The sequence below is a fragment of the Ipomoea nil genome, unplaced genomic scaffold, assembly GCF_001879475.1.
Source record: "Ipomoea nil cultivar Tokyo-kokei standard unplaced genomic scaffold, Asagao_1.1 scaffold2541, whole genome shotgun sequence".
NCBI lineage: Eukaryota > Viridiplantae > Streptophyta > Magnoliopsida > Solanales > Convolvulaceae > Ipomoea > Ipomoea nil.
Genome location: NW_017618969.1, coordinates 26,316 through 44,217, shown reverse-complemented (window position 1 = coordinate 44,217; position 17,902 = coordinate 26,316). Strand labels below are relative to the sequence as shown.

Genomic DNA, 17,902 nt, shown 5'->3' with positions numbered 1-17,902 from the left:
TATAACTTTTGACGTAATAGTAATTACTTAATTGTAATAAGTAGCAAAGACACAACTTAATTTATTTCTTTGTATTTGTGTAGTAGCCAATATTATGTTTCGAATAATCCATATTAAGCCACTGAACTTCACTCTCTAAGATACTGCTCAACAGTAATCGCAACATTAAAATTCGAACGTAATTACAATATACTTTAAAAATTATCAATTTAACTTTTTTGTGTGTTTAATATTACTTTTAATGTAATTTCTAAATATATAGATTTTATATATTAATATTAAACTTAATGTTATGAAAATTAAATTAAAAATAATTTCAATCTTAATCAAACTACGAATACAATTACCTCCAAAAAGTAGGTCTAGAAAAAACCCTACTATACATTGGTGGATAAGGACGCAATTAAGTCCCATTCATTCCCACGTCACGTATTCATTTCCTTATCCACTACACCAAACAAATACATGCAACTTTTATTTTCTTTCTATATGCTTAACTTTACACCCTTTGCGACTAAACTATTTGAATTCCCACTTCAAATACCACAAAAGAGCATAAAACTTTTCCACATTAAGTAGCAAGGACATATAATAAGTATTTAATTAGGATTTACCCGAGGCATAACTTAATTAATCAATTAATTCAAAATAAATTTATAAATTTTATTTTGCTAGTAGTCACAAAGTGTAAGGTCTCAATCTTACCAATAACCAAAAAATGGCATGGATTTGATTTTATTGTGGACACTAATGTATAAGCATTTAGAGACTGTACTTATAGGCCACTTAATACATATTTTACAATTTATCTTTTCCACTAGTCTCTTAGGTAGGAATGGTAAAAAATTTGAGGTTTAATTTAAACTTATTATATTTAAAATTTTAACTTTGGAATACTTCACCAAAAATTATAATCAATAATGACTTAATTATTGGCATAATAATCAAAGATATCTAGTTTGTATTTAGTTTGTTGTTAATTGTTAGTAACTATACACACTAATATATTTTAATTTATTGGGTCAAAACATATACAATAGAGTTTTATAATATTTATCATATCAAATATAAAATAGTTACTCAATACACATTAACATTAATTTTATATATAAATAATGTAAAACATATGCATTGTTAGAATCAATCATTTACTCCAAAAGTTATATCTAGTAGCAAAGTTCTTTCAAAGCCACCACCCAACAATACCCCAATCATTGGCAGTCTCAACTGCACACCATGCCCTAATTGTTAAGTCATAGCTAGTAAGAAATGCACAACTTTATTTCCATATATGTACTTGTGTACAGTCAGCGTATGTTTCGATGGTAGGATATTGGACTTTACTCTCTAAGTTGCCGCCCAAAATACTTAATAACATGTAACTCAAGATTTAATCATGAATATACATGGGCTCATGTTATAAGGAAATGAGACAAGAATCCCCCCCTCCCCCACCCCCGAGGTATATTCTCTTCTTGAATTCTCTCTTGATAAGCCAGTGAACAATAATGATTTGTTTAGATTGTAATAATGTGATTGTGACAATCAATAATATAATGTAACCCTATATATAAGGCATAGCACATTATATATATATATATATATATATATATATATATATATATATATATATATATATATATGTATGTATGTATATGTATATATATATATATATATGTATATGTATGTATATATATGTATATGTATATGTATGTATATATATGCATATGTATATGTATGTATATATATGCATATGTATATACATATACATATATATACATACATATACATATACATATATATACATACATATACATATACATATATATACATATACATATATATATATATATATATATGTATATGTATATATATGTATATGTATATGTATGTATATATATGTATATGTATATACATATGCATATATATACATACATATACATATACATATATATATACATACATATACATATACATATATATACATACATATACATATACATATACATATATATACATATATATACATATACATACATATACATACATATACATATATATACATATACATATACATATATATACATATATATATATATATATATATATATATATATATATATATATATATATAATGAGAAGATGTCTCCGTTACAACTCAACCGGTTAATCAAATCAAAATAAGTTCATAAATTTTAATTTGTTAAAAGTTACAAAGTGTAGGATTTAAAATCTATGAAGGACCAAGTATTTGAAGGCTTATGGGCTATACATTTCGTTTTCCAGGGTAGATGGGGTGGGAGTAGGAAAGCCCCTATTACAACATGATTATAACTAAATTAGACTTACTCTATTATACATGGATGACTTTTGATTAGTAAAATAATAAATATATTCTAACAAATAATCGTTATGCTCAAGTAGTTAAACGAATGCTATATATGGTGCGCGGGAAATTTTATGTCACTATGTATGTATATCGAGTTAATGTCACATGGGTTCTCTAAATATAGTGGTTTTGCCATGTTTAGTCCTAAACTTTTAAATTGATCATCTGTGTTCCTTTGATTTTCAAATTTAACCATTCGTGGTTCACATTAACCACCCATTATCCTTCAACTTTCGAAATTTAACCAGCCGTGATCAGGGGCGGACCCAGTGTAGGGCAGCTATCCCCACTCCCCCTTTATATATATATATATATATATATATATATATATATATATATATATATATATATATATATATATATATATATATATATATATATATAATCTATATTTATGTTGAAAATATTTATAGATTGAGTAGCTTAGGTGGTTGACTTTTAATATTTATGTTATAAAAGGCTTATGTCATGGGTTCAAATCTCATTAGCAACACTTTTAATTATCTTCTCTCTTTCATTTCTTCACAAGATAAATTAAATATTTTTAGTCTACTTTTTATGAATCATTTAATTAACAAATTAAATGCTCTTTTAGTCTAGTTTTTATAAATCATTTAATTAATTAATTAATGTAGTATACACGTTTATAATATAGTGATGGATATATTAGGAGAAGGGACTCGGGGAAAACCGACCCGGGGGTCGCGACGTGATGCGAAGGGCCTGGGAGACCCCAACTCAGTCCCTGGCGTAGACCTCGACTGAGGTCTACTACGTGGACCCCAGTTGGGGACGACCTCAGCGCCGGCCAAGGTCGGAGTCAACCTCGGCCGGGGTCGACCTTCGACTCGAGCTACTCTCTTTCGTTGACGAAGACTCGCAACTCAGAGAGTGGGGGACTCATGATGGATATATTAGGAGAAGAGACTCGGAGAAAACCGACCCGAGAGTCGCGGCAACATGCGAAGGGCCTTGGGGACCCCAACGGGGTCCCCGGCGAAGACCTCGGCTGAGGTCTACTACGAGGACCCCAGTTGGGGGACATGATGGATATATTATGAGAATGGATTCGGGGCAAACCGACCCGGGGGTCGCGGCGTGAGACGAGGGGCCCTGGAGACCCCAACGGGGTCTCCTGCGTGGACCTCGGGCGAGGACTACCGCGGGGGACACCAGGGCGAGGACTACCACGGGGGTCTCCCCGCGTGATTCGGTCAACCAAGATCCAACCACCCGCCTTATTCTCTTGGGGTCGATTGGGAGGATTATTTAGTATAAAATGGCATATCCTTGCCTTACGAAGGACATCTACATTTTATATCCATCATATAGTTTATTGTATTCGAATTATTTTAGAAAATCGATTTAACTAAAAGAAATTAAAATTTAAAAGTATTTATTTATTTTTTTGAAAAGATTTAAAAGTATTTATGAATATATTGTTATTCAAATTATTTTATCTAATTGATTATGTTTCATATTTTCTCATAAATATATTATAATTTATAATATATTTTGTATTTTAACCTTATTATGGTTGTTTGATATTTTGTCATTGACATTTCTAACGTAATTTAATATTCGCCCCCACTCAGATGATTTTTTGGATCCGCCACTGGTCGTGATCCTCTTGAAAGGACCATGATTGGTTAAAATTTAATAGTTCAAGGATCATGGATGATTAACTTGGACCATGGATGGTAATGATTTGAAAGTCGAAGGATCACATGTGGTCAATTTGAAAGTTTAGGACTAAACGTGACAAAATCACTATACCCGGATGACCTCAAATGATATTAACCCTATGTATATCTTATTTTTTTAATAAATTAGACCTAAAATCACACCCTTCGAGTCTTAACCTTAGAAGCATTCAAATGAAAAAGTCTTCCAATATTCTCTAGTAGAGTGGTAGATGATCAAGAGTGACTCTACCCTACTCATAAATCTACTCAAATTAGTAAGATGATCACAAATAGTGTGTAAAACTTTCACATTATATTCTTCATACCTTATTAATCTTAAATTTCTTACAGTTATTTAACAAAAGATTTAATCTCCAATCCCTTTCTCCACTCCCATTTTGTAATGTTTTCACTGCCACTTTCAAATCTCATTCAACCTCCACATTACTTCGAAGTTCCTAAACAAGTAGAATACCTAAAGCTTACTTTCAACCCCAAAGCTCAATTGTATAACTATTGATAGAATCATTTTTAACCACAAACTCCAAAATCCACCATCCATGCTAGTCCCAACTTTCTTTGCACCATCTATATATATATATATATATATATATATATATATATATATATATATATATATATATATCCAAGTTTCGACTCAGTCCCTAAGTTATAACAATATTCATTTTTAGTCCCTCAGTTATGAACGAAGTGGCGCATTTGGTCCCCGATCGTTAAAATTGACGGAACAATTTAAAAATATTTATAATTTGAAAGGTAAAGTAGGGAATTCACATTTAATTCTCCTTCTTATATCAAAGCCACTTTCACAACATTATTTTTCAGTTCTTAGCCTCTTATTTCAATGATTGTTCAATTCTAAAAGCATTTCAATAACTTTAGTATGACTTGTTAGGAACCTGGCTTCTCGTATAACAAACTTAAGACTTAGCACAAACAAACAAACAAGTCATCATTGTCTTCAGACGCGTGGAACACACTATTCTATCAATTTTCAATTTTCTTTACTAAGCAACAAAGGTAATCAAACCAGAACTTTTGAGATACAAAATGATGTCAAATTTCTCAGGTTGCTTTTATGAGAAATTCACCAACGGAATAACTTGAGGTTTTTAGTATAATTTTTTTTATATGCAGTAGTTAAGTCAATAATCGTTTTTAGAAGTTACAACAATTTTTAGAATTTTCATAACTGAGTCTTATGTTCCTCATTCACTACTCTGGTTTTTAAGAAAATAGAGGAGGTGATGGATATATATATACTAGTTTTTTTACGCGCTTTGCGCGAATGGGATAATGCCCAATGATTATTTTTAAATAAGTATTTCAAAGTATATCGGAGATGTTCATGCATATGTAAATAAATATTGAATTTGTTTATTTAAATCGGTAATTCAAAATATATAAATGCAAGATAATATTTATTGAATTTTCTAATTGATATTTGGTAGTGGTAGTTTTCCCCTACATGTTTCATGCATTGTGAGATGTGTGTCGTAGGTTATCATGTGAAAGTATTGAACAAAATATTAATATTTATTATATTTGTATAAAATACTTGGTAAATAAATATATATAATGTATTTTGTATTATAACTTTGATATTTAATTACAAGATAACGTAAAAAGAAGACAATGGACATTGCAGTGAATATAATAAATTACTAAATTTGAAGGTAATGAATCTTTGAATTTTAGAAAATAAAGATAATATAACTAACGAAATTGTATCTATTTTTAAATTTTTTATAATGAATAATTTTTTTTTTTAAATAAAGGCATTATAGACATCTAATTATAAATTAATTAAATGCATATGTATTATTTTTTTTTGTTGTAGCTGCTACTTTATTTAGTTTAAGAGCAATAAAGTGGGCAAATTATGCTATGGAACCGTGTCCACCTTGCAAGGTGGACATGCATATCGGAGATGTTCATGCATATGTAAATAAATATTGTATTTGTTTATTTAAATCGGTAATTCAAAATATATAAATGCAAAAGATAATATTTATTGAATTTTCTAATCGATATTTGGTAGTGGTAGTTTTCCCCTACATGTTTCATGCATTGTGAGATGTGTGTCGTGGGTTATCATGTGAAAGTATTGAACAAAATATTAATATTTACTCCGTATTATATTTGTATAAAATACTTGGTAAATAAATATATATAATGTATTTTGTATTATAACTTTGATATTTAATTACAAGATAATGTAAAAAGAAGACAATGGACAATGCAGTGAATATAATAAATTAATAAATTTGAAGGTAATGAATCTTTGAATTTTAGAAAATAAAGATAATATAACTAACGAAATTATATCTATTTTTAAATTTTTTATAATGAATAATTTTTTTTTTAATAAAGGCATTATAGACATCTAATTCTAAATTAATTAAATGCATATGTATTATTTTTTGTTGTAGCTACTACTTTATTTAGTTTAAGAGCAATAAAGTGGGCAAATTATGCTAAGGAACCGTGTCCACCTTGCAATGTGGACATGCATATCGGAGATGTTCATGCATATGTAAATAAATATTGAATTTTTTTATTTAAATCGGTAATTCAAAATATATAAATGCAAGATAATATTTATTGAATTTTCTAATCGATATTTGGTAGCGGTAGTTTTCCCCTACATGTTTTATGCATTGTGAGATGTGTGTCGTAGGTTATTATGTGAAAGTATTGAACAAAATATTAATATTTATTATATTTGTATAAAATACTTGGTAAATAAATATATATAATGTATTTTGTATTATAACTTTGATATTTAATTACAAGATAATGTAAAAAGAAGACAATGGACAATGCAGTGAATATAATAAATTGATAAATTTGAAGGTAATGAATCTTTGAATTGTAAAAAGTAAAGATAATATAACTAATGAAATTAGATCTATTTTTAAATTTTTTATAATGAATAATTTTTTTTATTAAAATAAAGGCATTATAGACATCTAATTCTAAATTAATTAAATGCATATGTATTATTTTTTGTTGTAGCTACTACTTTATTTAGTTTAATAAGAGTAATAAAATGGCGTATATACTTTTCATCAACAATAATTCAATCATTGATTTTTTTTTAAAAAAAAAAATACATACAAAAAATATTAATGCAAAAGTATAATTGAAATATTAAGTTTTTTTCTGATCCAATGATTTTTAAAGTTCTTGATTTATAATCTTTGATGCTTAACTTTGAATGTTATGTATTTAGTCAGACTAATTATTTGAACAAAGTTTATGTTAAATTTTATATTATATGTATTTTAAATATATTTTAACATATTCGTAGTATATGTTTAACAATTATGCCAACTCTAATTGGGATGTGGTTCGAAACTAAGACTTTTCTTATAGAAATTAATGTGTAAGTTAAAACAATAAATACTTAACGAAATATTCCGTTACTAAAGTTTATGCTAACGGAATTTAGGTTATTTAAGGGAAGAAAATAATATAATAGAGGGTAAATAAGGAAAATCAATAAGAAAAAATACTAAAATAAAAATAATATGAACCATTCATTTTAAGAAACAATAGTATAATATGAACCATTCATTTTAAGAAACAATAGGACCGGCATTTTTTTGTTCCAGTTAAGGACCTAACATTATTGGCTCTTATTAGAATTGTGTGTGTGTGTGTATATATATATATATATATATATATATATATATATATATATATATATATATATATATATATATATATATATATATATATATATATATATATATATATATATATATATATATATATATATATATATATATATATATATATATATATATATATATAGAGGGTCGCACTCAGGTGTGGCGACCCCTTCCCGTGTGGTCATGTGGCGATTTTCAGAATACACCAATAGTTACGTAAGATATACACCATCAACATCAGGAAATGCACCACAAAAAAACACACAAATTAGGTACGCATCACCAACAACACACCATTAGGTGTGAGTAAAATACCATACAGTGTTCGGAAATACACCATTGGGGTTGGTGAGTTATATGGTGTATTTTTTTGGGTCTGTTGTGTATTTTTTGGTGTTTTTTTTTTTTTTGCATTTCATTGTGGTGTGTTTCCGCTACACTATTGGTGCATGTTGTTAACACTGTTGGTGTATTTTGAAATTCCGCCACACGACCACACCTAACAACATGACCACATACGAGCATTATTGTTATTATTATTATTATTATTATTATTATTATATATATATATATATATGTGTGTGTGTGTGTGTGTGTGTGTGTGTGTGTGTGTGTATATAGAAGAATTGCACAACTTTAGGTGTTTGAGGAAGCAATTTTACATTCCTCTTTTATTTTTACAAATTTTAATTTGAGAACAATTTTTTATCTTTTTTTTTTTTTTGGGTATACCCAGGATTTCCACCTCGAACACTCGCTGAATTGTAGGCACCTCTTTTGGTGGGACAGCTGGCATGGAGATTTAATGCTGCTTCATACCCAAAGTCAAGGATCGAATCCTTGACCTTTGGTTAAGGATGGATGACAGGATGAGTTCCTTCCACTCAACCACACACCCAAGTTAGAACAATTTTTTATCTAACCACAAGTTTTCTCAGTCAGTTGACTAACAACTATACACCGAGACTAATCATGTTCTTGTCGTGTAACTAGGGCCTCAAGAGTAGCAAAGCACTCATTCAAGGTTTTAAGGTAGTTCATAGTTGTATTTTCAGGGCTCGAATCTGAGACCTCTAGTTAAACTAGTTAATTACACTATGTTGACTAGGTTAGGGCCTATTTAACTGTTTTTTCAATATAATTACATAAATTAAGACATTAATTAAGCTCATAGTATAAACTATTTAAAACAAAAGTCTAATGATTATTAGACTAACGTTAACTGTTAGCATCTGTGTTTAGAATAGATTATTAGGTAATTAATAAATTGACTGGCGTGAATCTTGAAGAGGAATGGTTATCTGCAGGAAAAAGGTGACCAATTTACGCACACCTTATTTGCCTTCTTTTTTCAAAAAGGCCTATCCTAGCTTTATTACAAGAAGATAAAATCCATATTTTAATCTTTTTTTTAAATTATTATTATTATTATTATTATTATTATTATTATTATTATTATTGTTGTTGTTGTTGTTGTTGTTGTTGTTGTTGTTTTTGTTGTTGTTGTTCGCCACTAGGGTTTTCTATTTTCTGATGTGAATGAGAATATTGTAAGCAAGATGTGTTTGACAATTTATTTCACTTTCGATCTTTGTCTATAATGGCATTGTATTTTAATTTTTCACCATTAATCATCAATTCTGATTTATTTTAGGATCTGTTTGAAAATCAGGAAAAACTTTTTTGAAAAATGACTCATTTTCTAAAAAATATTCTCTTTTTGTGTGTTTGGTTGTATTCTGGAAAACTGTCTTGATGAGTTTGATTTATTTTATAGAAAATGAGTAGAATTGTATAATTAAATATTTTAACTATTTTATTTAAAATATAAAAATATGTATAATAATATTAGAAATAAAGTTATTTATTAAAAAATTAAAATTTAAAAAAGAAACACACACACACACACACATCTGGTTCCCTACGGAAACCAGTATTACTGGTTTTCGCCGGAAATCAAAACACGCTGGTGCTATGGTTTCTGGTGGAAATCATACCAAAGCTGTGCTCGTTGATGTAACTATGGTCTGTGGAAAATGACTTCCGCTAAATTTTGGCGAAAGTCGTTTTCCCCAAAAACAACACTGTTTTCCCTTTGACCCGAAAATGATTTCTGTTGACTTCGATTTTCCAAATTCTTTCAAACACTGAAAATCCAGAAAATGATTTCCAGAATTTATTTTCCGGGTTCCCAAAACACCCTTAGATAATTGATGGATCTGTTCCGTCTCAATTGAAAATTAGGTTGCACATGGACCGTATTCTGTTCTAAGCGGGTGGCGCAAAGATTTGAATAAAAAAAAAATTAAAATCGATTATAAAAAAAAAAAAAAAAAAAAAAGAATTCCATTGTAATCGAGTAATGAAAAATGCAATAAACTCATGGTTTTGGTGACCATGGCTATTAATTTGGTAATAAAAAGTTCTGGGTATCTACATCTACGTCTACAAACTTAATAAGAGTCATAAAGTTAGTCCTTAACGGGAACTAAAAAAATATTGGTGTAATTATTTTTTTAAATGAATGGTTCATATTATTTTGATTTTAGATTTTTTTTTTCTACTTTAACGTCTATTATATCATTTACTTTTCTTAAATACCCTTGCATTCCGTCAGTGTAAAATTTAGTAATGAAATATTTCGTTAACTATTTATTATTCTTAACATACTCATTAATTTTCATAAGGTCTCAGGTTCAAACTCCATCCCAATCAAAATTGACATAATTGTTAAACATAAACTATGAATATGTAGGTATTAGTAAAATACAAAATAAAATTTAACATGAACTTTGATCAATTAATTAGAATCACGCATTGGACATTGATGAAACGGTATACCTAATTTACAGTATATATTCAACTAACACATGAGAAACTATGCATATTATCATTGTCTTTTTGGGAATGAGAATTTGGTTCTGTTTTTGAAGGTGCACTGCGCCAATACACTAAAATTACAGTGAAGTAGCACAACAGGGAACTAGATTAAATCAAGAATTCATCATTTTTTGTAGAAGTGGTAACAAGAGGAAGCATGGATCACGCCAATTAATAGGATTTTGTGTTGCAAAAATTATGCTTGGCTACTATGTAGTTAGTGTGTTTCCCTCTAAAACTTTTATTGCACCAGTTAATTTTATGAAAAATTACGCCACAGGTCATAGTTATGCATTCTTGAAATATTTACTTTTATGAAAAATTGGAAAATCTTGCATTGATATACGCCAGGATACCGAATGATACTTTGAAAAATTCTTAAAACACTAATTTTTAAAATACACATTGAGCATTAGACTGTTCACGCACTGTGCGTGTGGTAACTAGTATTATATATAATATTCTTGGTAGCAAACACATAAAATTAAAGTTCTTGAGAGACATAATCTTTTTGCTTTATCCTTTTTCCTTATCTCATTTATTTTCTTTAATTTGCTTTACCAACAATTTTAATATTCTTTAATCGCCAACAACCTTATAATCCAATGACATATATTTAAGTTTTTGTTTAATTTTAGTAGGGAGGAGTTTCATTTTTCTCTTTAATTTCCATAAAATTATAGATTAATTATATTTAATTAAATCTGACAGATTTTGATAGTGGCAATGTGAAAGTTTGCTTTCTAAAGAGCCACCTTTTTATTTTTATTTTTTCTACAAAAGAATTAGAATTACTTAAATGAGAATTTTTCAATCACAAATATGGAGAATTGTCTAAAATTAAAAAGTTAATCTCTCTTAATAAATAGAGAAAAATCAACATACAAATTAAGGAAATGGTGAAACAAGCTCTTGAACTTTATAGGAAAAAAACAATTAAGCCTATGAAATTTTAAAAAGTTACAATTAGACACTTCTAATTGATAATTTGTCAAATTGTTATAATTAAGTCAAGTATATGATAAATATAAGGTAAAACATGTAAAAACATGAAGACGTGTTAATTTTTAATAAAAAAATAAATTACTCCAAAAAATATTTTTTTATAAAATATAATGGTCATCAGCAGTAAACCTTTTGGTGATTCTCTGACGAACTCCAAGTAACGACTTCACGATATGTTTTTTCTTTTAAAATTAATTTATTTGAATAAATATTGCCACATCAACATTTTTATTAGTTAACTTTCGGTGGTCGGCTATTTCATTTAATGACATCAAATTGACAAGTTAATTTGTTTAATTATAATTTTTTAAAATTTAGAGACCTAATTACTTTTTTGTATAAAGTCATGGCCTATTTAACAATTTTTCCTATAAATTATAAAAACTAGAAGAATATAATGTATATGCACACCAATATTAGCTAGAATATCCACTATATTTTTTTTTGACGGAATATCCACTACAAAATTAACTCCTGGATAAGTATAAACTTTTTGTATACAACATTTGATATCCCTATTAATTAATTCAGATTCGATTTGTGGGTAAAGTCTAACTGTAGTTTTTACTCGAGGAAGATGGGCTCTTATAGATAAATATATAACTTTAGAAGAGTCCATTCTAGCTACAAAACTAACTTCTGGATAAATATGATGTTAGAAGAGCCACTTTGATCATACAAAGATAAAGACTTATGAAGAAATACAAATACAACTTGCCTAGAATAATTAGGAAAAATATTTGGACATATTTGCTAACCTCTAAGCTCAATTATCCATCCTTTTGTTCAGTTGGCACCTATGTGGCTCTCCTTGAGAGAATGTCACAGGACCGAACCCCGGTTGTGGGTATTAATTAACTCTTTGGTCTACAACAAATGGAGAAAGTATATTGAACTGATACTATATGTGATAAACCACGGTGGCTCAACGCATTGTGATAAATCACGGTGACCCAACAGCTCGCTAAGTTGGATGACTCACATTGCTACATTGGGTGTAACTCCCATGCTGCAGCCATCCAAACTGAGCTGCAAGTGCAGACGCACTACTATATAGTTAAGCTAATAATGAAGGCACAACTTTATTTCTTTATACTTGCATAGCAGTCAACGCCATATTTCGATGGCATGATGCTGGACTAAGCTGTCCAAGACGCCGTCCAACAATAGTTTCATTATCTATTTAAACTTTTAGTTAAAACAAAACACATCATCATTCAATTATAATGACGGACAAACTAAATGGTACAATAATCATATTAATTGATTTGATAATAATACCCATAAGTTTAACACCCATTTAACCCTAAATTTTAACGGATGACTATTTGTGATAAAAAATGCATGAAAACTAAAATACGTGTTTTGATCGAATTGAAAGTCGATGATTAAAAAGAATATTAGCCCAACAGTCAGAGGACTATTTGTAGTATTAATTCTTATTTATATATTATCTAAAAACATAATAAGTGTGAATAAAAGTTATGCCCCTGATTTATGTCCGTTTTTCCGTTAAGTTTTTTTTGTACATTATGCTATAAATGTTGTACATTAAAATATTTTGAACAAACATACCCCTACTGTTATAACTTCCGTTATCTTTTCCACTATTGTTACCATGTACATGCATCCACCATATATTTTCGTATCTTCTTCATTAATAATAATATATACACATTAAATATTTGAGTTATATGTTTCATATTACATAAATATAAATATCAAATTTATAAAAATGATTTACATTATTATTATTATTATTATTATTATTATTATTATTATTATTATTATTATTATTATTATTATTATTATTTTAAATATCTAAAATCTAAATAAATTTAAAATTTTAATATAATGTATTACTATTGGGCACCTATTTTTTGCGCATTGCGTATAAAAAATACTAGTATGCTCAATAAGAAGGAGGGCCAAATCAATAAACATCAATACCACAAATTGTCATGAGTTATACTCGATCATCTAGTCAACACCAATTCAATATTCGTTTTTCCATAAATTAAACATGATGAATTGAGCATTATTGCTAACCCCTTTGGAGTTAATATTTATTTTCTTGGGACAAACTTTTGACATCACAAGAAAAGCACAGCAGATGCTAGGTCATGGATGGTAACTTAATCATCACATTGCCATGGAATCTGTCCCAAAGTTATCATCAAGAGATGTAAAAACTTGAGACGGACTAGACTTACACCTTTTAAGTTAATTATTACAACAAATCTTACGTACACACCCCAATTGTTTAGGATTGCGTGCTACTACTTTTAGCCAAAATAAAATAAGAGCCCTTTACCTTTGCATGAAGAAAGTGCTGGATGGGGATCTGATCTTGAGGGTATACTAGTCAAATATAATGGATGCTATGCTCAAGTGCTATATATCCTAATTGAAAAGACACCAAAAACTCAAGGTGAGCGAAAACAAGTCTATCCTAGCTAGATTATAACCTAGGAGAAAAATAAGAAGATTTGATGACCAAGTTAGGCCAACAAAATTTCAAAATAGATTATTTATTTTTTAAATGGAGAATTATATATACTTTTGATTCTTGAATTATAAGATAATAATAGATTTAGTCCCGTCACTATATATTCTGAATTCTTAAGTTATTACTAAAGTGACATTTTTTTATCATCCTAATAAATTAGAATAAACATATATATGTTATGTTCAAGCGCTTATATTACCACTATACCACAAATATAGTTAGTTAGTAGCAAATGCAATACTTTTTTTTTTTTTTTTAATATTTGCTACCAATTGTTAGATCTAAGCACTTATCAGTCGATGTTACTTTATTTCTTTATACTTGTTTAACCGCCAGTGTCACGTTTCGGTGGCAGAATGTTGGACTTGTCCCTTCAAACCACCCCACCCGATAATGCATCGCTAGTAACTAAAATTAACTCAAATTGCCATCGGCAAATTATGCTTTGGAAATGCGTCCACCATGCATGGTGGACACGTTCCCAAAACGGCGTCATTTTTTATTCTAATTTTTTTTTAAAAAAATAATATTTTGAAGAGCTGTTAATGGCGTTATTCGTTCGTTACAGGGGGATATGTTCATAAATAACTATACATTTTAGAAATTATGAATCTACAGTATAGATATTATGAATCTGCAGTATAGAAATTATAAATCTAGTGTATTTAAATTATGAATCTACAGTATAAAAATTATGAATCTACTTATAAAAATTATGAATCTAGTGTATTTAAATTATGAATCTACAGTTTAAAAATTATGAATCTACAATATAAATTTTATAAATCTACAGTATAAAAATTATGAATCTACACTAACGGCACCGTTACTCAACCACATGAAAACGGCGTCGTTTGGGCAAGGTGGACACGGTTCCACGGCATAACGCTTCATTCCCATTCAAGTTGATCAAACTGTTAGTTTAGTAACTATAATATTTCAAATTCAACTCTTTGTGGGAGCGATTGGTCTTCTTTTATATATATACACACACTCCTTCAATAGTTCAATATTTGTAGCAAGACACTTTAATTTAGTCATATTTGGTGTACTTTGTGTCTATAAATATCTCTTTACACTCGTGTATTTTGTAGTTAATAACACAAAAACCAACCCTGCATCCTACCATCACCTTCACCTATTCTTTATTTTCCATGGATACTTCTTTCAGAAGAATCGCCATGTCTGCACTTCTACTTCTCTTCTTCACTCTCCTAACAGGTTTATTAAGAGAAGTCGAATGCCTCGGCATAAACTACGGCCAAGTTGGCAACAACTTACCTTCGCCGGAAAAAGTCCTGCAACTCTTGCAAGCCCTCACCATCACAAAAGCAAGAATCTACGACACAAACCCTCAGATCTTGAATGCGTTCGCGAATTCCAACGTTGAACTCATCGTCACGGTCGAGAATCAAATGCTGTCCACCTTAGGCGGCGACCCGCAGCAGGCGCTGCAATGGGTGGCCACCCACATTGTGCCGTACATTCCGGCCACGAAGGTCGTCGGAATCGCCGTCGGCAACGAGATTTTCACCGACGGCGACCCTTCCTTAATCCCTCACCTCGTACCCGCCATGGTTAACATCCATGCAGCGCTCGTGAGAGAGGGGCTTGACCAAACCATCCACGTCTCCTCCCCGCACTCCGTCGCCGTCCTCGCCAGCTCCTTCCCGCCGTCCGCCGGCTGTTTCCGGCCGGACCTCGGCGAGACGATGGGGCAGTTTTTGCAGTTCTTGGCGGCGACGAAATCGCCGTTCTGGATCAACGCTTACCCGTACTTCGCATACAAAGACGACCCGGATCAGATTTCTCTAGATTACGTCCTCTTCAACCCAAACTCCGGCACCGTTGACCCGTTGACCAAGCTCCGCTACGACAACATGCTGTACGCTCAGGTGGACGCCGTGATCTTCGCCATTTCCCGGATGGGATTCTCCGGCTTGGATGTGAGGGTTTCGGAGACGGGGTGGCCGTCGAAGGGCGGGGCCGACGAGAGCGGCGCCACGCCGGAGAACGCCGCGATTTATAACAGGAACTTGATGGGCCGGCAGGCGGCGCAAGAAGGGACGCCGTACCGGCCGAAGGTGGGATTAGAAGCTTACGTTTTCGCTTTGTTTAATGAAGATATGAAGCCTGGGCCCACCTCGGAGAGGAACTATGGCTTGTTCCGACCAGATGGAACAATGGCTTATAATGTCGGCATAGGTTCCTCACCATCGTCGTCGACCTCACCAGCTTCCGCCGCTCCCGTGTATTCCTCTGCAATAAAGGTAATGACGCCGCCGCTCAATATAATATTTCACTACTGGAAATTATGAAATTTCCAACCACCTGAAAGTGATCTTGAATAAAGTTAAAACCAAAAAATGGTCGGAAATAGCAACAAAGATTTTTCCGGATACCAAAAGTGGCCGGAACAAGACTTTCGACTTAATTTAAGATCACTTTCAGGTGATCGGAAATTCCATAATTTCCGATAGTGTTTCTACAATACTCAGTGCAATCAGACATATATATCTATTGTATTCGGTACAAAAGATATCTATTGTATTCGGTACAAAAGATATCAGTACCTTAATTGAAAAAAGAGAAAAGATTAGCCTAAGTATTGTCAACCAAATTTCCACAATATTCAATGCAACCAGACATATAGTATCTATACTAATCGGGTACCTTATAAAAGAGAAAGGATTAGGAGATAATGGGGGTGCTTGGTAAATAGTGTTAGCCGATAGCTGTTAGCTGATTGTGTTAGTGGGTTTGACTAGTTATAATATTAGCTGATTGCAGAAAGATGTTTGGTAAATTAACTGATATTACATGCAAAATGACTTTCTCAAAAAGCTGATCAAAAAAGTTATTTTGAGTACCTTTTTGAATTTTAGTGTTTTTAGGGTAATAAGCTATTACATAAAGTTAATTAATCAAACACTTATATTGGCTATTTAACTAAGTTAAATAGTTAAGTGGTCAAATAAGTTAAAATTGACTGATAAGCTAAGTATGTTACCTGGGGAATATAATTAAAATAATATTGTATTTGATTATGCAAATAGATAGGAGATAATATGTGGCATTCATGCATGCTAGCTGTTGTGACTTTTTGCCTTTTCTTCCCGTTTTCTGCTGCTTACTAATTATATTGTCAATAATTGAACAGGCAAAAGAAATGGACTATCAAAGCTTGGTGTACTGGATGTTTGTATATTTGCTGGCCTGGATTACATGTTTTCATCATTATTAAACTAGAAGAGCCAATAAAGTGCATGAGGGAATTGAAGGATAATCAGCGAATCTCACCGATTATATTGATTGAAGTAGGAAATTGAATGTACAATATGTTATTATTAGTTAATGAATTTGTTGTTGTATATTAATTAATGAGTAGGAATTGAAATGAAATTCATTGAATGGACAAATTAATCCTATGGGGATGGATTCTCTCATTGGTTGCGATAAAGGTCTTTGATCTACTTTTGCGTGTGGATTCCACAACTATATCTATTACTTGCACGCATATAAATATTCAACAATTTGGCTCCGATGATATGATGCTTTATTTCCTCATACATTCAACATTTCTCGGCTGAGCTAAGCTACTATAGCCTTGAATGAGGAGATAATTTATTAAATATTTGGAGATGGGAGAGTTGGGCGGAGGCTTAATTACTTCGAGGGTCAAGTTCAATATCTTGATATTGAAACGTTGAGTTAATTGTTATGCAAATATAATGAA

At 30.6% G+C, this 17,902-nt stretch overlaps 1 protein-coding gene across 2 annotated transcripts; it reads left to right on the top strand.

Annotated features, from left to right (window-relative positions):
* Window positions 1–15,278: 15,278 nt before the first annotated feature.
* On the top strand, window positions 15,279–17,612 carry LOC109153804 (glucan endo-1,3-beta-glucosidase 11-like). 2 transcript variants are annotated; one of them, XM_019301665.1, is made up of 2 exons: window positions 15,279–16,430; window positions 17,324–17,612. In XM_019301665.1, exons 1-2 carry the CDS (start codon window positions 15,321–15,323, stop codon window positions 17,408–17,410), a joined length of 1,197 nt encoding a protein of 398 aa, XP_019157210.1. In that variant the 5' UTR covers window positions 15,279–15,320; the 3' UTR covers window positions 17,411–17,612. The 2 variants fall into 2 exon arrangements, with proteins under 2 accessions (XP_019157210.1, XP_019157209.1); XM_019301664.1 differs by having other exon boundaries at window positions 15,279–16,436; window positions 17,327–17,612.
* Window positions 17,613–17,902: the final 290 nt, after the last annotated feature.

Coding starts and splice junctions, on each gene's coding strand:
- LOC109153804 (XM_019301664.1), top strand. CDS start 15,321: ATGGATACTTCTTTCAGAAGAATCGCCATGTCTGCACTTCTACTTCTC. Junction 16,437..17,326: donor TGTATTCCTCTGCAATAAAG/GTAATGACGCCG, acceptor ATAATTGAACAG/GCAAAAGAAATGGACTATCA.